Genomic DNA, 26090 nt, shown 5'->3' on the forward strand with positions numbered 1-26090 from the left:
ACAGTTTTAGGCTCCATATTTGCACACTATGCATATTCAAGAGCACATTACACACAGTGGCCTTGAGCAGCGAATTAAGCCTCCGCTCAGCTTCCATCACTTAGAAAGAAAAAAGTGCTCTGCTCATTAATCATTAAAAAATAGGCTTGCTGCTAAAAACACAACCATTGTTCGCTCTAATCTTCAAACACCTGCAGTTAGAAACCGACATTAAAAGGAATAACAATTAAAAAGACGAGTGTTTTCCTGCACTCTGCACACTTTCATCAGCCTTAAACCACTTTGACTTTTCCCCCCTGAACGACAGCACGCTGCTTTCCTGTGAGGGGAATCACACACTTCATGAAGCTGGATCAGTAACTGGACATATTCCCACACTCTGAAAACAGTTTTAAAGATTTATTTCCACCACACCCGTAAAGTCATCAGTTATTCACATTATCAGATATTATTTTGTAATGGACAATAATGCACTATGGGTTGTTTTTAGCCTTAATGTTGCACAGTTATAAAGTGTCCCACACATGAAATAAATGAAATAAATACAAGCCTCTCTACTCATTATTAAAACTGCCATCAAATATTTTGGCTCCTTTGACCCTATAATGAGATGCACACAGCCTTGTACTAAAATTCAGCATCTTTATTCGGGGCAAAAACACTCAGACATGCTAATTATCCTCCCGTGCTGTTTTAGCAGCTTAAAAACTAAACTGTGGCAGAGGTGAGGTCTTTGGCTCTGCAGCAGGGGAGCGGCGGTGCAGCAGGGGTAATCAGGTCTTTTTAGTGACGCTGGGTGACAAGAGAGCGGAGGCAGCAGGAGAGCTGATTGATTGGACCGAAGACTGTGCTAAACCCAAAAAGTACTGTGAAAGCACAGTAAAGAAAAGAAAGCCATAACCAGAACACCGTGTGGTTTGAGGGGCGTGCAGGGTCACATAAACGTTATTGATGATGTAATGCCTCTGTCCTGCTGCAGTCACTAGAGCAGTAATGTCATATCCATCTCAGGTGGCATCTCTCCCACAGGGCAAGCTTCCATTAGCAGTTAGCATGAACTTCGCTGCTTTGGCTACATAAGATGTTCTGATTACTCAATGATTCATTTCTCCTGCAGTTTAAATGTTGAATGACAACCTAGCGTGCTCTCAGGTTATTTCAGTAACACAATCTGAGTGCCGAGCAGCTGCACTGACGTATCTGAATAAATGCAGTTTGATTGGCTGAACTTTTCTCTGCACATTGCCTCAATTATCACAGGCAAAGCAAACCAGCAGCTCCACAATTCAGCACCTGGTGTCAAAACACAGAAGAGAAGCGAGACCTGTGCCTCCTGTGTCCGTGCCTCCATCCACCTCATACTAACAGGAAGTGGCCTAAGAACACCAATTTAACTTCTAAGCACCTTCATGCACAATGCATGTTTAATGCAGCTGTGAGCAGCTGGACCCATTTCCTTTCCACACTGCAAAGTGAATTCTCGTACCCTGTTTAGTATGCACTGTACTTGATATTGTTAGAATAATTACGAAGCATGAATTTGGACTTATCACAGTGAGATGGATGTGAACACCTGACACTTGAGCAAACACCAACTCTCCTGCTTTCCATTACAGCCCGTGTGCTGCTCAGGGGGCACGTGCAGAGCACAAATCTATTACAAAGATATAAAAATACACTTTTTTCTTATTACAGTGCCCCTTAATTCCAGGTGCAGTCATGCTGACAAGCTGTTTGTGCTTTTTCAAATGGATGCTGAGTCCATGTAACAAAGCTGAAGCTGATAAAATATAGCCTACGCCTTTTAAACAGGTTCCTGGCACCGATGGAAATCGCTAAAAGGACAGGAAGGGAGTGAGGGAGCACTCATAAGGACCTTCGGGGTAGTTTACATGTAGTGCTGCTAATACACGAACAAAAAGAAAGCCTTCACACGAGTGATTATCATTTGAAGTTCTTTTCAAAGGTGACTCTAATAACGTTAGATCTTAGGGTGTCATGACATTGCGAGATAAGAGCCACGACTGATGCTGGAAGAGAAGCACTAACGAGAGAGGAACGATGATGAGAAAGGGACCGTTGATCCTCTTGTGCTCCATCAGGTAGGTGATAAGGGCGATGGTTTGGATGGTTTTGCCGAGCCCCATTTCATCAGCCAAGATGCCGTTGAGATTGTTGTTGTACAAGGACACCATCCACTCGAGCCCCTGGATCTAAAACACAGAGAAGAAAGCGTGAGCGAAAAAGGAGAAATACACTAACTAGATGTCAAAAAGACAATACAATTAATAATGTTTACAATCATCTATATTCCAACATGAATAACGGAGCTCTCCTTATGGCTGCTGTGAATAATAAAAGCAAATATGAAGGCAATCACAGGCACCTGCAACAAGTCAAGTAAATGCATCCTTGCACTACTATGGTTATCCTATCACAGGGCAGTCCTAACAATCAGGTGATGAAGCTAAAGCAGCACATTAAAGTTTCTTGCATGTTGAGGATGGTCTGTGCAGCACTACGGGCCTCTAATGCCTTCTAACATCCAGCTCTGTACGTTTGTTGGTGCAATCTTTGTTTTTATAGCATCCCACTGTGGAGCAGCGCACTGTGGGGCGGGGCCTGCTGTCGGGGCACAGAGCCACTGCAGGTGGGGTGCAGATGGCGACAGGTAAACATACGCCGTGAAATTAAGTTGAATTAAGAAGAAAAAAAGATGTTAAAGCGACAAAAGATTACACTGAAACTCATCTTTGATCCTTTTTTTTGACATGTCAGAAAAAGTTCGGAACTACAGACTTAATCCAGAAAAATCCAGAAAAGTGCAGAAATTATACATGTCTTAAATCAAAGGAGCTTGCAAAGAAAAGCGTCTGGACTTCTTTAAGTTGCTTGAAGACGTTTCACCTTCATCCGAGAAGCTTCTTCAGTTCTAAGGTCAAATGGTGGAGAGTCCCAGATATAAACCTAGTGGGAGTTTCCCCCCACAGAGGGACAAAAGGACCCCCTGATGATCCTCTAATCGCCTGAGCCAAGGTGTGAAACTGACCTTAGAACTGAAGAAGAACTGAAGAAGCTTCTCTGATGAGAGGTGAAACGTCTTCAAGCAACTTAAAGAAGTCCAGACGCTTTTCTTTGCAAGCTCCTTAGACTACGATGACCTGGATGACTGAGAACCTTCACAGACATACATGTCTTAAAGTTTTTAAACATAACTAGACGCACATATCCATGATGTCATGCTGTGCCTTTAGCTGTGACAGCCTAAAAGAAAGAACTGCCAAACATCTGGAATCTGAAGGCATTTCTTCTGCCTCTGTACTTGTAAATGTGAAACCTTTAGACCTTTAGAAGAAGTTAATTTGACATTTTTCACTGTGAGCTTTGCCGGCTAACTTGATGTTACTGCCACCACAGCATTTTATATCCTAAACATTGGGAGAAAAATAACTGCGTGGTTTCGCCTGTGGGGAAACAATCAGCGAAGGACGGTCTGAGGAAAGGTCAGGAGGACAGGGGCAACAGAAAAGGTGACCAATAAACTGCACAATACTTCATTACATGCAGCAGCAGAGCTAATTGCAGAGATGAAGGTTGTGAAAAGAAATGTATTCCCAGCTGAATGCATAGTCTCTGTGAATGTAGGTTTGCTATATATATACACTGACACCACAGACGTTTGATCCGATTAATGGATGTCCAATTTTCCCCAAGCAGCGCGCCATATCTCATTTTAAATTTGGCACACCATAAATCAGACAAACAGGATGACTGCACCGTGATTGGATAGAAAACAAATGCTAGCTGTACCCAGCTGCCAGCTCCAGATCTCTGCCAATACGTCTCTCACGGTCATGTACGCTGCAGCTGAAGACGAGATGAGGGTGTCTGCGTCGCTACAGGCAGACAGGCTTGACTGAGACGCATTCATGTGCCTAACAGGAGACGTGTTTGTTTACAAAGCCTCCATCTATGACCGAAGACTTGTGACAGTCACCGGCTCTTTGCCCACAGACTCGGGAATATTCAGAAAACCTGAAACCGATTTGTTTCCATGTCCAGAGGGCGGCAACGCAAATTTGCTGATTAAGATTAGGAGAAATCTTTATTAGTCCCACATGTGGGAAATTTTTTAGAGTTAAGTTAAAGGTTAAGAGAAATAAAGAGGAAGTTTAGTTTTCTGATCAAGGTACTAAGTTTAGTTCAGACCTCTAGGAGGCTGAAACGTGATGCTTGTTTACATGAATCAATAATATAAAAAGTATCGAACATTTGAGGTGTGGATTCATCGCATTATCAAAGGAAATCGCTCTCATCTATAAGAACTTTTTCTTGCCATCTGTAGCCTGTGTTCATGCTGAAGGTAGCGTTTGATGACTATGAAGCTGTTACTGGTGGCACTGAAAGCACAGCGGGAAGTCGGCGCCGGGAAGACTCGACGGCTCGACTGTTTCACTCACATTTACAACAAAAACAGACGTGCATGGACTGCACAATGCATTTAGAGTATATGAGAACAGAAAGCATTGACAAAAACTGATGAAACGCACACACACAGACACACACAGTAATGATGCAGTCCATCAAGTCCAAACACCCAGGGGGAGATAAAGGAACGCCAGCGCGTGTCACTGTAGTCACAATCCAAACCTCTGTGGGTAAAAAGCCAAAAGAAGTCATTTATCAAACTCATCCGCTGACCCTTTGTTTCAGACTAGCACAAAGCTGGAGAATGAAGATCCAATTAAAGCTAAAGCTGTTCGTAAGCAGACAGTCTGTTACTCAGCTGTCGGGTAAACTCTGCTTAAAGCTGACAGCAGCGGTGCTCCTGAGTTGCAGTGAGAGCTGCAGCATGTAGGGGGGGTCCAAAGCTTTTAATTGAATTTTTCTAATGTATCAGCTCGGACGCCGATGTGGTCCAATGTTTGCAACTTATACGAGAACTTTACAGTCTCTAAAATGTTCCTTATGCAAAGTTGGTCTTCTCTGCAGATCAGCCAACGTTTGCTGATTCATCGTCTGTGTAACCAGGAAACTACTGAAAGCACTCAGACTGGACTCTTTTAACCCTTTAAAGCCGGTCAGAGCAGCACGCTCTGTTTTGCGTAACTATTTTTAAATCCCTGTAGCTCTGCAACCACGTAAGCTAGCGCAATAATTTTTTTTGCATATGAAACCGGAGGAGTTGTACTTACATCTTATGCCATCAGCTCGTCCTCGGTCACAGTTTCCTTCCACATATAGCTTTGCAAAAACTGCATAAAAAGCACTTGCAGCAACAAAAACATAATATTCCAGAAACACGCTTTGCCGATCCGATCAGCTGTTCATAACACTTCCTACATTGGAATAGACGTCAGCGCAAACTATCGCATGTCCGCCATGACCTGCCCGAAACCGGAAGTGAAGGTCATTTTCGCGGAAATGTAGTTTTTTACCATCAGGGCCTCATGAGCCTATACTGGTGTTTTTAAAAGTTATCTTTGACTTTATGACTTTCTGTGTGGTTTCTGGGATGCTTAGGACTCATATTGCACTGCTGGAAATAGTTTATTTTGATGCATATGCTGCTTTTTTGCTAATTTGCATCATAATATTTATTTTCGTTTTTCCTGCAGTGTATAAAAATTGGTGTATTTCAAAAGTAAAACTATGAAGACACTCAAAATAAATTTCCTGTGGTGGGAAACTATTTTGTGCAACTTTTTTGTATTTACAGTTTTAAAGGATAAGCCTCTTAAATTTCTCTAACTAGAAATATATGTTAAAAAACAAAAACGATTTACAATTTTTTTGTAGTTTATTGCACTTTTTTGCAATTTATGTAATTACTATGCACTTAATGCAGACATATTGTTAAAATCTAGGCTGTAATGGTTGTATTGATGTATAGCAACTTGAAATGCTCCCAAAAATGGCTCCACAGCATGTAAACATATAATATAAGCTCTGGCGGACTTGGTTCTATGGTAGGTCTTAAAGGGTTAATTCAGCACCTCCATGAGCAAACTTCATTGCTACCATGTTGTTATAAATACATTTTGCTGCACTAGTTTTGGTCTCAAACAAGCTGCCATATTGTTTTCTGTTTGCAATCAAGTTGCTGACTGTCCATGCAAGCTCAGTGTTTGCATGACTTTATCTAATGCCTCTCAAATCACACATCGAATGCTCGGGTGGATCCCACGCGTGCTTAAAAATGCCCCACATTAGAGACAGGCTTCCCGTGTGAACATGCAGACATACATTTAGACAAAGTTTAGCTCTGCAAATCAGTTCTCGCTGATTTGAAAGGAGCCGGTCTGCTGAAAGAGGGCACAATCTGACTCAGCTTTCATTTGGAAAGAAGTTCCAATTTCAACCGCATGCAAGCAGACATTCCTGGTGGATTGCTCTCTAACCTGAAATCCACATTACGTCTGTTTTGCACATAATTGATGATGGAAGATAAAATAGCTGCTGAAAGAGTTGATATGTTTGCATGATGCTGCAAATCTCTGTGCAGCGTTCTGCCATCTCGTTACACTTTCAACATCTTAATCTTGCTCCAGCTGGACACTTTAGATGTTTTTCACAGACTCGGTAGAACTGAACTGAAACTACGTCCTCACAGGGCATTCAAGACAAATTAGACGTGTCTGCTGGTGGCAGCGCTGGGCCACACTGTTCAGCCAGGATCAGGACAAGCTGTCCAAGAACAGTTAGGAAGCCCTGCTCAGTCACGCCAAAGTTCCCGTGGTAGCGCTTACAAATGAGGTCGAACCAGTTAAAGGCAAGAACGACGTTTTAGACCAGCCTGGGACAAAGGAAACATCGGACACACTGTTTGGAACAAAGCTGGAAAAAAGCAGAAGCTTCACAACAAGTGTTTCTATATGTTCCCTCCATCTATTTGCAAATGTGACCAATGTAGACTTGCTTGACTCATTAATTAAATTCTTGTCATGTTGTTGGACCAAAAAGTTCCCTCAAAGATACAATATTAGGGTGAAAAACTCAACAATCCACTGATTGTGAGGAGCACCTGGCAATGGTGGAAAAAAGGAACTCCCTGTTAACAGGAAGAGACCTCTGGTAGATTCAGGCACAGGGAGGAGTGGACAGCTTCTACAAAAGCAGACATGTTGTATACGTGTGTGTACCTGGTACTGTTTGAGCATCCCATTGATCAACAGCGACGACTGCTTCTCCACCCTCTCAATGACAGCGTGGGCCACGCCGTAGTAAGACTGGGAGCTGGTTTGGCCAGTAGGAACGCTGTACTCATCATCCACATCCTGCTTGGCCGACCTGACAGAGACAGAGAGCATTTGAAAGTATTCTAACTCAAACTGAACCAGCTTACAAATTTAATTTTGAAGCCTGACCCCAGGAGCTCAGACTAATAACTGTCTGAGCTCCTCTGGAAATCCACATTCAACACAAAGGCAGCCAGAGGTTTGTTTGTTTGCTTATTCGTGAGGCTCCTGCAGGAAAATCAGGTTCCAGGTTGTTAGAAAACAGTCTACACACTCAACTTCCAGCGTATGTGAACTGAACGCTTCTTTCTAGCTGATGCAACACATGCCGAGTAAATGGGAGATAACAGAAGGAAATACAATACTCGATGATGTTCTTGGCAGCTCTCTCAGTGGCTCCATCTCCGTTGGGATCGATTATCTTCTTCTCTTCTGTCTCTCCTTTGGACGCCTCATCTTCCTCCTTATAAGGTAAAGTTGATAACACATGACTGTGAGCGTGCTTAATAAAATAACAGCAGCACAGGTGGAACAAAGAACTTTGATGTGGATAATAAAGTGAACAGCTCCCCCTGGTGGATCTTGTGCAACATAACGTTTATTAATGAGAGAATCCTCTACCTCCTCTTCAAACTCTGAGCCGCTCTCCTCGCTGTCTGACCGCGGGGCCACTTCATACCTGTTTCAAAAGAAGCAACAGGAAAACAAAGCCTCATTAAAACATCTGTGCCCGTCACAGAAACATAATGACGACCTTCAGCACAATTTATCTAACGAGCAACAACTCTCCAGATAGTGAAGAGAGTTTATTAATACATAAATGAACAGAGCGAGTAAAAGATTGACACTATAAACATGTTTAACTATGAAGGAGATGAGCTGATTCGGGGATATTGATATTCAGACAATATCATCAGAGTGTGGAAGGAGAATTTCAACGTATCCTAGTCTTATTAAATATTATTTACAAATCTAAAACATTTAAGCTAATGTTATTAATTCAGTCATTTTTCTGCCTTGTTAACTGTCTGCCTGCAGCAGCTCGTGCTGTTTTTCTGGCTCAGTATAATTTCACTGACGATGAAACTGCTGCTTTTTGTTTTAAAGTCGTGTAAAGTCAAACTGGACTTTCTTCTCTTGGTGTTCTTGGCAATGACGAATCTTTTCCACCTGATCGTGCTCATGGTTCTGCTGCACAGAGCGACACCTGCGATCCTGGAGGTGCTACGGAGAAAACGACGGGTGCTTTAGTGATAACGTGGGCTGTATTCAGGGTCTGCAGCCTTAAAGGCCGCATTTTAAGGCCGATTACGTCACAGCGATGCGACGAAGGCTGTCCCAATTCGAAGGCTGCTCGAAATGCGGCCCTCAAATGCGTCCTTCATTTCCCTGAATTTTAAGGACGTGGCGGTGTAGACTTCACGGCCCAACATATCCCAGAATGCATAGCGCGGCGGCCGAAAAAAAACGGCGGATGAGGGGCGCCCGAAGAGTAAACTTTAAGTAAGTACTGAATATTATGTCACTTATTTATGTGCAAATGTTTAATAACGAAGAACATTAAAACATTACTGTTGGCCACATGTCGGCAAAGTCATGTGACATTAGTGACGTTTGTACTAACTTGGTTTTAAAGCCTTTACTTTAAAATATACGCCGTTCAATAGCTGAGCTTAATCTGAGAATGATCAAAGCTCATGTAGAAACAAACAAATGAACAAAAGATTTTCTCCTTCATTTCTGTCAAACAAAGCTGTATGAAACGTTCCCAGCTGTTAGTATCATGGTTGCTAGGCAACCTGGGCAGCGCGACAGAGGCTAGACCGTCCCATTTCACAAGCCTCGCACTTCCGGCCTTAGCGGTCTTTGAGTACGCGGCCCTTGTGGACCGTTGAGGCTGCAGACTTTAAGGCTGCAGACCCTGAATTGGGATCCAGCTGTGGACTCTGTGACCAGAGGGAACACAGCGAGTGTAGTTTGATGTGTTTTCATGGACACAGTATCAGGTGGAACAGCTACATATCATATTGCTCCACTGAGAAACCAGCTACATAAAAACGCGTGAATTCTATCAAGGATGCCAAGACTGGTATCAACTTCAAAATCCGAGGTGACTTCCTTCTCAAGTTATTAGACGCACCAGGTTTTCAGGAAACTCGACCTCTGACCTCGAGGCCAAGGTCACTAAGATCCAAGCTTATTAGGGGTGGGGGAAAAATGGATACTGTGTAGTATGGTGATATTTTGTTTGCTAATAATGTATGGATACAGGGACAGCAGAAATCAATATTTTGTTACAAAAAGGTTTTTGTGCTCTGACTTCAGAGCATGTTGATCCTTTTTCTGAGCAAGAATCCTGACATTCCTTCACTGTCCAAATGTGTTTAACTTGTTTTTGGCAGCAATAAACATGACAGTTTACTTATTTTAATTTAAGACACGTTTTATTTTAATTAAGTTTAAAACTTTTTTATTTAATGTAAAATTACATTTTGTTTTAATTTACTTTCAAATTCTTCAGTTGCTGAAGGGGCTGCATAGTTTTCATAAACTGCATAGTTCAGAATAGCTATAATTGTACCAGATGGTTGATTCAGTTAAGTTGGACTAGACTGTAATACAAACCGTTCAGTTTGTCAACAATCAAACTGAAATGAGAGAAAGACTGAGTGTGAGACTTTGTTATTAGATAAAATGAATATTGATAAAGTTTACCTTTATGAACAGAATCTGAATATCGCAAAATATTTTTAAAAAATGCAATAATATCGTATCGTGCGTTAAGTATTGTGATAATATCGTATCGTGGGATGTATGGTGATTCCCACCTCTAAAGCTTATCTGAGATTTTTCGCCATCATCAGTCATCGCGCTCACAAACCTTGGTGTGCATGACGCCCTGAAAACACAGCAATGCTTAATTCTAGACTTGAAAGAATTTTCTTGGAATTGATTTTGATTTTGTTCTTGGCGTTACAAAATGCAGTCTGTGTGAGCATTACGAGCCACACGAAGACTGCCACCAGCAGAATCTCGGAGCGTCCAACGGTTTCGTTTCAAAGAGATCAGAAGCCGACAACAGTGCTGCGCAACTCACCCGGGGTTCATCTCGAGCCAAGCCTCCAGCTGGCTGGATTTTGGGGCCTCGGTTCCCTGCAAAACCTTCCCGGTCTCAGTCTGAATCACTTTGACAGGCAGCTCACTCATCTGGCTGCTTTCATCCATGGGCTGCAGGAGGAAACACAAGAAGCAGCATGCATAAATCTGAACTCATCTTCAAACTTTAGTCTTTTAACTTTTTTTTTGAAAAGATATGAGCTGTTAAGTTTTTAAGATGAGCGGCGGACTTTGATATTGATCAAAGTATGATATAGATCTTCAAATCCATTTAGAAATGAGAACCATAAACCACAAAGCTTCACTTTCATCAGCCGCCGCTGATGCAATCTGCATATAATGAACGTAAAACACTTTTCATTAGTTCCATAACCTCAATTAAACAAGAGCTATAAAACATAAAATCCCAACATGAACCAAACTTTCAGACCTCCAAAGTTCCCTTTAGAGGTAAACACCCGCGAGCTTCACCAAACCTGCCGTCAAAGTTCAGCCTGAGCTTCTGGAGCACTCAGAGGAACATCGTTAAAAGTGTGGAAAGTTACGACTGCAAACAAACAGCACAGACGTCTTTTTGCTTTCGGAGGACTGTTTACAACATGCCTCTGTTGTACAATCGCCCAGGGTGCAGTCTGCCTCTCAATGGATAATTACTGTTTGTTTGTTCGCCTCCTTATTTATTTCTTTTTTCTGTCAGAGTAGGTTGGATTTTGTAGCAGTCACAATGAAAGACTCAGCAAATGCATGAGAGGAATAATTATCAGCATATTCAGAGGACGAAGAGCGAACAACTGTCGACATCGGGGGGACGTGAACCCTGAAAGTGTCTTTGAAACAGAAGTGCCTGATTTTTTACACATCCATCAGTACGACTGTCACTCATTCATGTTTGTGTCCACCTGTTGAACATAAGTGCAGGACTCGTGTGATTTTATTGCCACTGCTGTCACATCTCAGCACCGACTCTGTCTGCAGTCCTGAGCAGGTAAGCTGCAGAGTGGGAATCGTGCTAACAATGAGGTTGCGTTCAGTAAACTCAAAGTTAGCTGCAGATCAAATTAAAAAACACGTTTTACATTTAACATGAACAGTAACTCACCTCTCCATCGGGTCCAATTGCGCTAGTGCCTTCACCATCGCCATCCACCTTCTACATAAATAACACATCAACCAATCAGATGGCATTTTCTTCAAAACACTGACAAATATCAAAGCTGGAAAAACACTGATAATAATAATAATATGTGCTTTCTCTTTTCTTTTTGACCGGTTATAGGGAATGGGAAATCTCAGGTGCTCTTTGTGTTCCTGTTGTACACTCACATGACACTTTATTAGGTACACATTGCTAGGACCAGGATGGATCCCTCTGAACTGCTTAACCCTTTAAAGCCGGTCAGAGCAGCACGCTCTGTTTTGCGTAACTATTTTTAAATCCCGGTAGCTCTGCAACCACGTGAGCTAGCGCAATAATTTTTGTTGCATATGAAACCGGAGGAGTTGTACTTACATCTTATGCCATCAGCTTGTCCTCGGTCACAGTTTCCTTCCACATATAGTTTTGCAAAAACTGCATAAAAAGCACTTGCAGCAACAAAAACATAATATTCCAGAAACACGCTTTGCCAATCCGATCAGCTGTTCGTAACACTTCCTAAGTCCATCAGCGCGAACTATCGCATGTCCGCCATGACCTGCCCGAAACCGGAAGTGACGTCATTTTCGCGGAAATGTAGTTTTTTTTTTACCATCGGGGCCTTATGAGCCTATACTGGTGTTTTTATAAGTTATGTTTGACTTTATGACTTTCTGTGTGGTTTCTGGGATGCTTAGGACTCATATTGCACTGCTGGAAATAGTTTATTTTGATGCATATGCTGCTTTTTTTGCAAATTTGCATTATAATATTTATTTTCGTTTTTCCTGCAGTGTATAAAAATTGGTGTATTTCAAAAATAAAACTATGAAGACACTCAAAATAAATTTCCTGTGGTGGGAAACTATTTTGTGCAACTTTTTTGTATTTACAGTTTTGAGGGATAAGCCTCTTAAATTTCTCTAACTAAAAATATATGTTAAAAAAACAAAAACGATTTTCAATTTTTTTGTAGTTTATTGCACTTTTTTGCAATTTATGTAATTACTATGCACTTAATGCAGACATATTATTAAAATCTGGGCTGTAATGGTTGTATTGATGTATAGCAACTTGAAATGCTCCCAAAAATGGCTCCACAGCATGTAAACATATAATATAAGCTCTGGCGGACTTGGTTCTATGGTAGGTCTTTCAACAAGGAGCTGGAAACAGTCCTCACAGAGTTTGGTCCATACTGTGTGTGACAGCATCACAGAGCTGCTGCACATCCATGACGCTGGTTACTGTGAAGAACGACTAAATAAAGTGAACTCTTCATGTTCAAGAAACTCCTGTAAGGCAGCTCTGTGACATGTTATCCTGCTGGAAGCAGATTCAGAAGACGGGCACACCGTTATCACAAAGGGATGGGCGAGGTCAGCCACAGTAGCTGGGGTGTTTTTTTAAACAATATCCTGTTGGTACTTGGAGCCTGACTCGCTGATACACGGCAGGATGTGTTTACTCCAAATCCTGACCCTACAGTCTGAATATCAGAGCAGAAATCAAAAATCATCTGTTGATGTCGATCCTGTGAGCCTCAGCTTCCTGTTATTAGCTTACACAAGTGGTCTTATGCTGCTTTGGAGGTTTAACATGCATGCCTTGTATGCAGCGAGTGGTTATTTATCTTACTGTTTCTGTCCTATCAGCCTGAAGCAGTCAGGCCATTCACCTCTGACCTCTGACATCGACAAGGCATTCACCCAGAGAACTGCTGCTCACCGGATATTTTCTCTTTTCCAGACCATTTCAGAAATACCAACCACCACGCCGCATTCAACGGCACTTAAATCCCCGTTTGTCCTTGACCCTGAGCTAATTCTCAGTTTGAACGTCAGCAGGTTGTCTCGGCCTACGTGGCCGGACACACCGAGTCGCTGCAACACGAGCATTAATGCACAGTTGAACTGGTGCACTTAACAAAGTGGTCAGTGAGTGTAGTTGTAGTGAAATATTTACTCAGGAGCATCTGAGAACACTGAGAGAAGAGCAAACAAACTGGCCACATATCCTACACGTAAGGATAAACAGCAGCAGCCACTTGATTGTGTTTGTCTGTCTGAAGCTGAGTGCTGCACAGAGCACACACTTGACCTTCGTCCTCCTACCTTCTTTCTCTTCCGCCTCCTCTTCTTCTCCTTGGCAGCTTGAGCAGCTTTGTGTTCGTACACCAAGGTGGTGAGGTTGGCCACATATTCATCCGTCTGCTGCAGCAAGTAGGCCAGACGCTTGTCTTTCTTTTGATCGATCAGTTTTCGGTACCCTTCCTCGTCTTCTGCCTGGATGAACCAAAGTGACATCAAATTAAAGACGAGAGCTGCTGGAACGGTAAAGTGTAAATGATCCATTATGATAACAGGACGGGATTACAAATAAACTCCACTGCACTCATATAGTTGCCAGTTTAACCTTTAGGATCTTTAATTATTATTATGATTACAAATGGATCCTTTACAAAACATGCTAACAATAATTTTTAAACTTTTAAATGGCTAAACTGTGTATTTGCACACCAGCGACCTCATCTGTAAACTGTCTCTGTGGCAAAGTCCTCCTCTGTCTGCATCATACGGCACTTCTACAGTTTCCCTTCTCTTCAGTCATGCGTGTAATGAGGCCTCAGCAGCACTAACAGCGCTGGCAGCCGAGTGGGGCGCTGAGAAGTGCGAAACAGGACCGCAGAGCCGCAGCACGACACTGTGGACGTTTGTATCGTGCGCTATTATTTAGCTGACAAACTCCAGCTCTGATTTAATGAGTCGGAATGAAATCAGACACCAGAGAAGATCGAGAACAGCGGAAAACGAGTGGACAGTCACATCCTGCTTCTCACTGAGACCATCACCCGCATTAAATACTAATTCTGAAAGGTTCAGTTTTGGTCTGCTGGTGCATTTGGGGACATTTCTTATACAGATGCAGAGAGCAACATTTAGACAGACGTCTAAGTGTGTCGAGCCAACACTGAGCTCAGTGGCAACAACTGGCATAAGAACAGCACCAGCAGGCTGGTCCAAGCTCAGCAGGCCCAGATCCTTCATTTGCTGGCAACAAACACGTTTACTGTAAGCTGTGATGCGCTTGCAGCCACTATAGTGAATAATCAGCCTGTATATCCGTAACTTTTGCTCTGAGCATTTATGAAAACACTTCCAAAAAGATTGATCTTGGTTTGGCGCTCCTCACCATGAGTCTCCTCATCCTCTCCTTCTCGATTCTCTCCGTCTCCTTCTTCTGCTCGCGCTCCGTGTTGGTGTGCCAGGTGGCGATGGCTCTGGTGAGCTTCTGCATCTTACCGGACACGGAGCGGTGATACTCTTTGAAGTCCTTGGCATGTTGGAGGATGCTGTTGAGATATTCCTGAAAAACAAATCACAGGTTTTTGTTTCTGCAGACACAACCCTGACGCCACGTGAGTTTTCTCCTGTCAGCTCGTCACCTGCTGGATGCTGTCGCACTGTTGACAGGTTTCTGATTGCTTTTGTTTTGACTGCAGGAAATGAGACGGCAGCGTTTTGTTTTTTTAACCAAAAATTGTCAGGAATACTTTTTATTAGCGGTGCAGCGGATCCCGGTTGATCTGTAATCTGAACTGACCCCACTCCACGGTTTGGTACGCACGTGATCCGAAAAAGAAGGAAAAAAAGTATGTGTATGGTGCGCGTGGTCAGTCTGTGGTAGTTATGGTCAGCACTAGCGGTCCAAGTGAAGGAGCGGAGGAGTTTGTGGTATTTAAGCAGCCTTTGCTGCCCAGTCCGACTGGGCTAAAGCTATGAAGCTATAAAGCTGAAAGTCTGAATAATCGTCTCCTTCATTGAGATCAGACAAAAGAACTAACTAACAATAACGACTAGTAAGTGCCTCAGTTACCAGAAATTACAGTCAGAGATAAGTATTTATGAAACCTCAGAGAAATCAAAATTCAACATTTATAGAACCAGAATTATCCTGTATGTTAATCATCTGAAACATTATTATTATCTAAATACTTCATTAATCATTTTCTAAGTAATAAACCTATAATTTACAACCATAACAGCTCCTAAATAACTGGTCTGTCTGTGATGTCATACTTTAGACATATAAAACTACTGTCACTGATGATGTTCTGAACTTATTGATCCAGATCTTTTAAATCTGTCTTAATGTAACCAGCGTGTTCCTACGTTGTGTCTGACAATGAAAGGTCAAAGAAACAAAGACCTCCAAGACCTGCTTGAGCCACGCTATGATATCCCGTTCGCGTCCACTTTAGTGGCAAGATCGTTCCAAGCGTGTATGAGCAGGAAAAGATTTAAGTTATGGCTGAACTGTCCCAGGCATCTTCTGTTGCTCTAACGGCTACAAGTGGGTGGAGCTCCAGGGCAGCGGAAAGCTACGTGACCGTGACCGCTCGTTATATCACAGCAGAGCGAGATATAATGAGCGGTGTGTATTATTGTAGGGTCGACCTTACAATATAAAGATTGTTTATATGATTTGGCACTTTATAAATAAAATTGAATTGAATTGAATTGAGTAGTAGATACAAAGCCCTATACCGCTCTATATTGAACCATAATTGTTTTTAATATTGTGTGGAATGAGTCTAGAGATGAATGTTTTTAACAGGCAAAAAATACTTCAATAAGTAAATGTTACATTTTTGTCTTTTTTCTTTTTTCACTGATCTGAAAATTGATCCGATCCGTGAGATTTTTGATCCGTTGCACCACTACTTTTACTGATTTCCATGGCACTGCAGTTTTTACAAGAACAACAATAAGATAAATGATATAATAAGTGCTGTGGGTTGTTACACGGACTCACCTGATGTTTCTGCCTGCGCTTCTTTTCCTGCTCGAGCTTCTGCTGCTTCTCCAGCTTCTCGGTCATGCGTGCCTCCCTCAGCGTCTGCCGCTTGCTGCGCCGGTAAGCCTTCGAGTTGAGCGCCGTCTCCAGGGTCGTGTCTCGTCTCATGCAGGCCACGACGTCCTGCCTCAGCTGGGATATTCATCAACGGATTACACATCCAACTCTAAAGTGATCTAATCTAACCTGCATCTCTAAAGTACAAATTGAGTACGAGTTGAAAATAGTGCTAAACTGCAGCTTGAGGCACTATTGTATTATCAAAGGGCTTAAAATGAACAATTTGGCTTCTATTTAAACGTTTGCATGATTGAATGAGCTTCCTTTAAAAACAGGGTTGGTCCACTTCATTACAAAGCACGACCCTCATAAGAGAAATTAAGAATTCTGAAAGTGTCAATAAACCAAAACAACAATGAAACTCAGCCTAAAGAAACAAATTAATAATAATATTCCAATAGTCCAAACTCTGTATGTACGTGTACCTTTAACATAAATCAGTGGAAATGGCACCTCTGTTCTAAGAATACCTGAGCAGCAAACCAGCCAGTGTGGATTTATCGATAAAAGCGCCGCACACACTCACACGGCGGGTGATCTGATGAACTTCCAGTGATAACAAAAGTGAGCTCTTTCGACTACGAGCCGCTGCAGTTATGCATTTACATTGATGCAGGCACGTGAGACATGAAACGCTGCAGCTGTACCTGACGCTGGAAGTTGAGCAGACGCAGAGCCTTGAGCTCCACTGTGGCTTTAGTCCTGAGGTCCGGAGGCAGCGAGCCTGGCAGACTTTCCAGTTCCTGGATTCGATGCGCGATCCGAGCCTGCAGTCTGAGAGACATTACGGAGACATTTGGTTAAACTGCAGGACACTGGACACACATACAGTGTTGTCCACCACATGCTGTCAGGTATTTACATCACTGGAAATTTGGACGATGGTGATATATCCATTATTATTATTATTATATCCATTTGCCATGAGACCTGTCAGCTGTTATCATATTATTTAGATGAGATTTGGATGCAGATTGCACTTTTCACAGCAATCTGCAACATCTGAATCTAGCAGGGCTATTTTGACGTATGTTTTGTTTTGCAGTTACCTTCATTAGAGCCTCCATCAACACATGGTCTCATTGCCTCAGGTGCATACTGAGTGTTTGCTCAATAAGCATCTTTCAGGCTTAAAGTCTAATTTCCCAGTGCTTCTTTAGCTTCTTTGGTGCATGTTAACAAGGATGATGACACTCAGGTCCAACTAAACCATAAAACCTGCACGTTTTGTGTCGTCTTACTGAAAGTTTTCCCCCTATATCTCTGGGTGGTCTGTTGCCCGCAGTACGAGTTCTGGTCCTCTTCACACATCCATGGTGCAGCTACACTGTGAGCTTTACTTATTTAGTAGTATCATCAGGTAGCTTTCTGAGGGGAAACTGCATTAAATCAATAAGATCTAAAGTTGTTTTGATTACCGTAATTGTCGGGCTATAAGCCGCTACTTTTTGCACAAGCTTTGAACCCTGCGGCTTTTAGTCAGGTGCAGCTAATGTATGTATAAAACAGGATTTTCCCCTGATTTTAGCTTGTGCGGCTAATATTCAGGTGCGCTTTGTAGTCCGGGAAATACGGTATTCAACAGCCTCAGGAGTATCTTTATTACTACATAACACTACCAATAATGCAGTGCTGCTCCACAACACTGAGAGAGGCACAGTATTTCACAATGTATTCACTGGACAAACAAGGTGGACTGAGGACAAGTCTCTCTCTAATCATGTCTAAACCAATGCAGCTTGGTCAAGACAACATGAAGAAGAGATCATCGAAACAACATCAAATTTATGGAGAGAAAAACGAGCTTTAGGGCCAAAGCAGGATTAAGGTCCGTGGAGGCTTCCCAACGTCTCTTTCGGGAATCTTTGTTTTTAGAAAAATACGCATGCTGCGGGGATAACAGTGAGTTGTGATTGAGCACGCGAGGCACCTTTAAGAAAGGCCATAGGGGCTCCACCACAAAGTGTTTCTCACGTTATCATATTCGTACGGGTAAAGCTTGTAACCTTAACCCTCGTCAAATGCTCGCAGACTCTGCTCGCAAGTCTTCGTGTCACAGTCAATGTTTGGATCTGTGACTTAAACTCATGTAATGTCACATATGCAGAGCAATGCAGTTTGTTTTGTGCAGCAGACACATGAATTCATCTTCAAACTTTCCTTTACCACTGATTTCATGCAGGCAGTTTGTGTAGATGTGAAGTTTTTGCACTATTGTGAGACCACTGATGAATACGTGAATGTGTCTACCTGTATTCTCTCTCCTGCAGGATTCCCACTGGGTCCAAGCCCTGGGGCTTCTGGATAGGCGTGACGCGGTTCTGCTTGTGCTGTATCGGGAGCATTACGGAGCCCTGCTGCCCGGGAGGCTGAGGGGTCCCCGAACTGCCCGGCATGGGCCCGGCTGGCACAGCAGAGGCCTGGGGTGGTGCAGGAGAGGGGCGACCACTAGCAACAGGAGTGAGCTGCTTCTGTGCAATGGTTTGATTTTCAGCACACTGACCTGGAGAGCAAAGACTTCTGGTTATTGCGTCCAGTCTCACATGACCAAAATCTCAAATTCCTTCAGTACCAAAAGGTTTTTAAAAGTTTAAAAACACAACAACCTCACATCAGTCCTATGTGTCAGTATGGTTTCGTTTTTTTCAGTTTGGTTTTAACCACAACAAGCTGCATGAGTTTTTTTATGCTTAATGAGCTTAAATACCTGGGGGCAACCATTCAAAGCAACTGACAGTGGACAAAAGATGTGAAGAAAAGAGTGCAGCGGGGTGGAGACGAGTGTCAAGGGTGATCGGTGACAGAAGGACAGCGGCAAGAGTGAAAAGGAAGGTTTACAAGATGTGAGTGACCTGCTATGATGGTTTGGAGACACTAAGTAATTTAGAAATGAGCACATCATAGGGACAGCTCAGCTTGGATCTTTGGAGAGGACATGGTCTGAACATCTACAGAGGAGAGAGAGGAAATACGCTGGACAAAGAATTATAAACACACAAGAAAGTTTTCAGGCCAAAGAGAAAGTTTACAGATGTAGTTAGAGAGGATGAGCAGATTATTGGTGTGAGAGAAGGTGCAGAGGGTGAGATGGATCCACTGTGATGACTCTAAAGGGACGAACTGGATACGTTAGGTAAAAATACCGTCTGTAAAAATGTCTGCACTGGGAAATACTCCTAAATACCAAATTATTACATGGGAAGTTTGGGAGAAAAATGAACACACGCACATCAACCAGGGTTTTCTCAATTCAGTAAATGCACCTGTGTGTTTACAGACAACCTGGCACTTACACACATCTTATGGATGTTTCCCCCTTTGGCTTTAGGAGGTCACTTTTTCTGTTCCTCATACACGGTTAACTGAACAACACAACGCCAGAGCTCATGACAGAGGAAAGAGTGTCCTCACCTGGGAGCAGTTAGCTGTCAGAAAGATCTCCCTGAGCCTCTGATGTTTCTGACAGATTCATTTTTCTATTTGTTCAATTTTAAATCGACCACAGTGGAAGATGAGATTTTCTTGTTCTGTATCTGTTTTTAATTGATGACTGTTTTACTATTCATTCTAAATATTTCATCTTCTTGTCATATTTTCTTGCAGTACTACTGCACCATTATTCTCTTCACCTTTACTGAAGTTTAGTAAATGCTTGGGGATCTATCTGCTTTAAGCCATTTGACAGAAAAATGAGTCATGCAGAAAAACCTGTTGGGCACTGCATGCTGGATTAGACTGAGCAGAATGAAAAGTGGGACTGACTGTGCAGCCACATGCAGATCCCTGTGTTATCGGTCACAGAGCCCAGGTTTACCACATACACCTGCCAAACTTACCATCGGCCCAAGGCTTGGGTCCTGTGCTTTGATTGTGTACTTGCATGGCCGGGGCTGGGCAGGGACTCGACTGGGGACCCCCCATAGGTGCCATTGGCATACCTTTCAACACAATAACAGATTTCATAGTTCGACAATATGTCTGCTACAATTTGAAACTGTAAAGGAAAATTATTTCACGCCTCTTTTCTGTCATTACACCATTAATCACACAAATCTCTGTTCTCTGTCAGACAAAGCAGGTTCAATATGAATGATTCAATCTGGGCTCGATGACAATTTCAAGCTTTTTACTCAATTTATTAATAGCAACGTAAACCCAAAACTAAACTATGTAATTAGATCAGTTTATATTTTGACTGAGGCATCTTTCTACAGTCTCACATTAAGCTACAAAAAAGAACCAAAAACAAATCATAATTCTTCTTCATCTTTACTTGTTCATGTTCAAAGACCTTCACAACAAAGAAACTCACAAAATATTTGTACCAACATAAATCTGTATCGTACCTGGAGGCCTGTTGTAAGGACTGGCACTTGGTGCCTGCGGCTGCGGCTGTTGTTGTGGTTGCTGCTGCTGCTGTTGCATTGTGGGTAGGCTCCTTTTACCTTGAACGGCCAGCTGAAGGTTTTCCGGTAGCGGCTGCCCACGACCCAGAATCTTGTAGGCCAGAATCTGAGCTCTGAGCTGCTGCAGCTGTACTGGACTAAAAGCAGATGACCCCCTCACCTGCTGGCCCATGTTGGACATGTTGGACATGCCTCCTTGGGGATCCATTGACATCATAGGGCCTGACTGGGCAGGGGGCATGTGTGGTGGTGTAGGTCCACCTCCGCCTCCTGACATGGGACTTGAAGCGTGCTCATGGACTCCCATTGGGGATGGGTGGGGAGACATGTACCCTTAAGTGCACAGAAAGGAGGTTTCATTGTCAGTATTAAAAAACAACCAACCACACATCAAAGCCTTGAAGAATTGGGTCACAACCTCAGGATCAGAGCAAAAGCCAACGAGTCTTAGAGGTTATTTAATCATTAACACACTAGAAAGAGGAAAACACACAGCTGGGTTATTTATTTCCTTGCTGCTTCCTCCTTGTTTAATATTAACTCTTTTATTTAGAAGATGTCTGAGAAACATTAACACCACAAGTGGATGATGAGGTTAAGTTAATAAACCAGGCTGCTTAGAGAGCTGAAGGACTTGGGCTTCAAACCTTGGCTGTGCTGGTCCATAGGACTCTGTGGAGGTCCCATGCCACTATGGAGAGACCTCATCCCCACACCTTTCATGTGACCAAAGTGCATTGCCTCTGCCATTGACTTGTCATTCATCCCCTCCATGGGCTGAAAACGCAAAATATGTTTCAGATCTACACAAGTCAACTGCAAAAACACACTCCTGCCAGTTTACGATTGAATTTAGCACACCGATGGTTCTAATCATATCAAAAAATAAACATTAATAAGATAAAATAAGACAGCCTTTATTAGTTCCAAAGTTGGGATTATTACAGCAGCAACATGAACTGCCTGCCTAAGCAGAAGTAACATCAGTAATTCTGTGAAACTGCCAAAATCTTTAAAAATTACCATAACAAAAAAATCTATTCCACCCTCCACTGCATGAACTCAAGAGTATAAAAAGATGATAAAAGTACTGCAAAAATTCACTTATTATTTATGTCTGTATCAATTTATCAAACAACAGATATGTTGTATTCCTTCATCTAAGCGAATATATATTTATATGATATAAAAAAAGGATAAATAAAGTTTGGTCGGTTTATTAGTGAGCATACTAAAAGGTTTAAAAAACTGAATCCATCAGAGTGATATAAATATCTACTTTAACAGTTTCCTTTAGCACTAATGACATCACGACATAGTTTGTAGTACTGTGTGCACGCTGTACCTTATGCATAGAGTACATGCTGTCCTGAGAGTAATCACTTTGTCCCTGGCCCTGCATGCCGTGAGGTGCATTGGGTGTTCCGGGTCCAGGGCTGGGGCCCATCATGCTGTGAACAGAGCTCGGTGAGGGATCTGGTCCAGGGCTGGGGCCCAAGATGGGCCCTGGGGACATACCCGCCCCAGGAGAAGGGCCAGGATGCGACATACCACCTGATGTCTCTGAGGGGCCGGACATCTACTGAATACCTGTGAAGGCACCAGAAAGGGGTGGGCGATATAAACGATATATGATAGAAACAATATAAATTTGGCCAACGATAGAGATTTTGACTATATCGCTCTATCGCGATAGCGCATGTTGATGATGTCATCAAGCTGCGCCTGTTTTGGTCGAAAGCATCGCAGCGGCTAAAACCATTATCATCTGCAAATTATGGCGACAGTCATAGCAAAGAGATGAAGCACTTTTGAAATACGGGGAAAGCCAAAAACTGAGCTTCCTCCACTTCTGTAACATTGATTCATTAATGTTGAATTCTCTCGCAGCTGCTCTGTTCCCATGTTGTTGCAGTATATTAATGACTAACCTCCTATTGTGGATGAATAATCTCAGTTGTTCTTCTGACTGAAGTTTGGCCCGTGTACAGCATCCTGCTATGTGATTGCATTTGTCCCTGACCACCAGAATCCCTCACGTTAACTTTTATCGAGTGGAAAAAAAGTTGGCGTTCATCCTCCAGCTTCACTATGCTAATGTTATGCTAACATAGCTGTGTCACTAGCAATCACGTAGCACAACTTTATATACCAGGTAGTCCAACTTCAGTAACCCTGCAAACGCCACTGCTGTTTAGTTTCTGTCTTCATTTATGTTGGAAGTGGTAGCAGAGCTGTACGTTTGAATTAGTTTCAAAAATCTCTCAGTCAGAACATGCTATATCATGTTTAGGTGGAAGCTAGCGAGAAAATTAAAGGATTTTAAGTGTGCCTTATAGTGTGGAAAATACGTTATACAGAAGAAAATGTATAATGTATATATCGCGATATATATCGTTACCGCACGTGCTTCAAATTATACCGCGATATGGATTTTAGGCCATATCGCCCAGGCCTAGTACCAGACAGCTAGAGGAGGAAAATAAGAACATGACTGATGTGATTTTAATTCTATGAAAACAAGATGAGGCACATACCATCCGAAAATGGATTTTAATATGTTAACTGTTGTTTGTGAACAACATCAATCATGTTTATCAGTGATCAAAGAATGTCGGAAACAGCCACTGAGTTAATTCAATGCCCGTCTAACAGTTAAACCTGATTATGATTCCATATAATAAATAGTATGGGAATAGGACATTGGTGGTGACTGATTTAATTTCATTACTCGTATTTTTTGTGTAGTGCCTGATAATCCTTCTCGACACCTTCGTGGACAGAAATGCCTCATTCACTTCCACTGAAACAACATTTTTTTAATCTCTCTGCATTGCAGTATAAAACCATGCATTCTGTAATGTTAGCATTTCATTTGGAAGAAAAGCAGCGATATTTGACATTTTTTCTGAACTTCACCATATTCAACCATTTCCCCGTGGTAGACCAATGCATGAAATTCTTGTATTTTTGCCAGTTGTATTATGGAGTCCTGTGACCACCAGGGAGCCCCAAGAGTGATTTGTATGGATGTGTGTGTGAAACACATTCATTCATCAATGAGAACATTTATTATGGAAACTGCAACAACACTGAAAACACAACAGAACATATGAAATATGAACAAATATGAACTGAAATAATATGTGATGTATGTGTGGCTTTGAGAGAAAGTCCAGTTGATTAAGCGATTTTATGAAAAATTAAAGACAGAAAAATGTATTTCTTTATGAGGATTTTATGGCAGATTGGGTGTGTATTATTCCTTATTTCTTATATCTTAAAATATTGTATTGTTACATAGTCTAGTTTTTTTGTTAATGTTACTGTACTGGAGCAACTGTAACCCACATAATTTCCCTAGGAATTAATAAAGTATGCTGATTATGATTATACATGTGCACTACACAAAAAATAATAATCCATTCAAATCAGACTTGTTGCTGATGTTTGACATGTCCGTAATTCTATTCATTATACGGAAAATAATTCATCTTGTGTGTGTGTGTGTGGGGGGGGGGGGGGGGGGGGGGTAAAAACAAAATGCAGTGGTTCAAATGTCTAAACCGGCATTTAAAGGGTTAAAATTCTGAAAATCATTTAAGCTTGCTCATTTTGAAAAGGTTAAAGTTGGTGATTTATGAAAACACGCAGAAAAATTATTGCTGTATTTTATGGCAGATTTTGTGCGTGAACATTTTTTGTCCACGAAGGTGTGGAAAGGGGTGCAAAATTTGAGGAGGGCACAAGGGTTAAAGGCAAAGCTCTCCTGCACAGAGAATAATAACACCCGAGAAAGGATTCTTTTATATAGAAAGAATTAGCTGACATGTGTCTGACGTTATGTTCTGCTTACAAGTGTCACTATGAGCCAGAAATTTCCAGGGTCTCAACAGCCATAGCATGATTGACTTATAGAGCTGCATAGTGACTGCAAAACGTATCTGCACCGTTAGAAAACACAGCGATGTCATAAACACCTATAAGAAAAACAAAAAACATGCATAACAATCAGCGCCACGTAGATAAACGCTGTTGGAGGACCAGCTGCCCTGTTTTCCGACCGTCCCTGTACAGTTACAGTAACGTTAGCTCGATCAACTGTAGAGCCCACTCTGATTGGATCATGGCTTCCCCAAAAAACTGGTGGCCATAACGGATATGCAGACAAAATCAAAGTTAAGATGAAAGTCGAGCACCTGACATGACCTATTTAACATTTAAAGATGCATAATTTAACTTGTGTATCGCGTTTATAGACACGCGGTTTCACAAAAGCCCTAAATTCGGCCGTTTTTTCGCCGCCGCTTTGCTCGATCGTTGGGTAACTTAGCCATCTGCTAACGTCAGCTAGCATAGCCCGTTAGCTGGCTCTGGTTTCCATGTAGCGAACTGCGTCCGTGTCAGAAAGTTTGGACAGTTAGCAGTTCCTAACAGTAGTTACACCTCCGTATTCATCAAAACCGAACCACCGTTAGTCGTTTTACCTTTTCGCTGGATTGAAATTGCAGATAATTAGATGAAATTTTTATAATATTTCTTCAAAATATGACTGCTGTCCATAAGTTCACTCCCCCTCGGTGTTGTTTTGCTGTCATGTTTAAGTTGTTCTTGTGTCGCCATTACTGATTTGTCAATGTCACCGGAAGTCCCACCTACCGTAAACGGTGATAGGCTGAATCGCTGTCACTCTTGCAGTGTTGTTTTTGGGCGTGTGTCCGCTCTGTGACCAGTGCTGTAACTTTGAGAGCAGCAGCCTGGACGAATATCCCGCTCATGTAAAAGTTTATTACAAACGCGCGGTTCATGGTTTGTGTTGTAATAACGTATTTGATGCTGTCCATCTGTCAGTGCTCTTCTCCCTGCCTTTAGAAATGAATACTTAAAAAATAATACTTTGCTTTTATAATTGTGTTTAACATCAGGGTAATTAGCAATTAGTTATACAGACTGTACATATATGCACTGCACTGTGTGTATAATATGTATGTATGTAACGTATGTATGCCTTTATATGTTCTTAGTCACTACAGCAGGAAAATACAAGCTCACTTTTTTATTGTTTCAAGTTTTAATTCAAGTTTTATTCATATTTAACATTTAATACATGAAGCTTCAAAAGCATGCAGAAGCAAACTTTATGGACAGAAGGCCTGATCCAACGTAGAATCCGTGGGATGGTGAGCTTTGGGCAAGTGGTAGGTCATTCAATTCTCTTTTAAAGAAAACTGTCTGAAAGGATCCTAATAAATGAGTAGTTTTTTCTTGCTGTCAGTA

General features: G+C 42.1%; 1 protein-coding gene across 1 annotated transcript in view; it reads right to left on the reverse strand.

Annotated features, from left to right (window-relative positions):
- Nucleotides 1-25443, reverse strand: part of smarca2 (SWI/SNF related BAF chromatin remodeling complex subunit ATPase 2) — a 58479-nt gene extending 33036 nt beyond the window's left edge. The window contains exons 1-16 of the mRNA XM_087849511.1: nucleotides 25301-25443; nucleotides 22159-22403; nucleotides 21461-21590; nucleotides 20754-21146; nucleotides 20244-20345; nucleotides 18658-18910; nucleotides 17055-17181; nucleotides 16306-16479; nucleotides 14683-14856; nucleotides 13605-13775; nucleotides 11455-11505; nucleotides 10336-10466; nucleotides 7860-7917; nucleotides 7604-7701; nucleotides 7143-7290; nucleotides 2050-2213 (exon numbers count right to left, since the gene is read on the reverse strand). Coding sequence (XP_087705637.1) covers nucleotides 2050-2213; nucleotides 7143-7290; nucleotides 7604-7701; nucleotides 7860-7917; nucleotides 10336-10466; nucleotides 11455-11505; nucleotides 13605-13775; nucleotides 14683-14856; nucleotides 16306-16479; nucleotides 17055-17181; nucleotides 18658-18910; nucleotides 20244-20345; nucleotides 20754-21146; nucleotides 21461-21590; nucleotides 22159-22392 — 2408 coding nt within the window. The 5' untranslated portion in view covers nucleotides 22393-22403; nucleotides 25301-25443. The remainder of the gene's footprint in view (nucleotides 1-2049; nucleotides 2214-7142; nucleotides 7291-7603; nucleotides 7702-7859; nucleotides 7918-10335; nucleotides 10467-11454; nucleotides 11506-13604; nucleotides 13776-14682; nucleotides 14857-16305; nucleotides 16480-17054; nucleotides 17182-18657; nucleotides 18911-20243; nucleotides 20346-20753; nucleotides 21147-21460; nucleotides 21591-22158; nucleotides 22404-25300) is intronic.
- Between the last annotated feature and the right edge of the window lie 647 nt (nucleotides 25444-26090).

The sequence above is a fragment of the Neolamprologus brichardi genome, chromosome 12 (assembly GCF_056152115.1).
Source record: "Neolamprologus brichardi isolate AB-2024 chromosome 12, ASM5615211v1, whole genome shotgun sequence".
Taxonomy (NCBI): Eukaryota; Metazoa; Chordata; class Actinopteri; order Cichliformes; family Cichlidae; genus Neolamprologus; species Neolamprologus brichardi.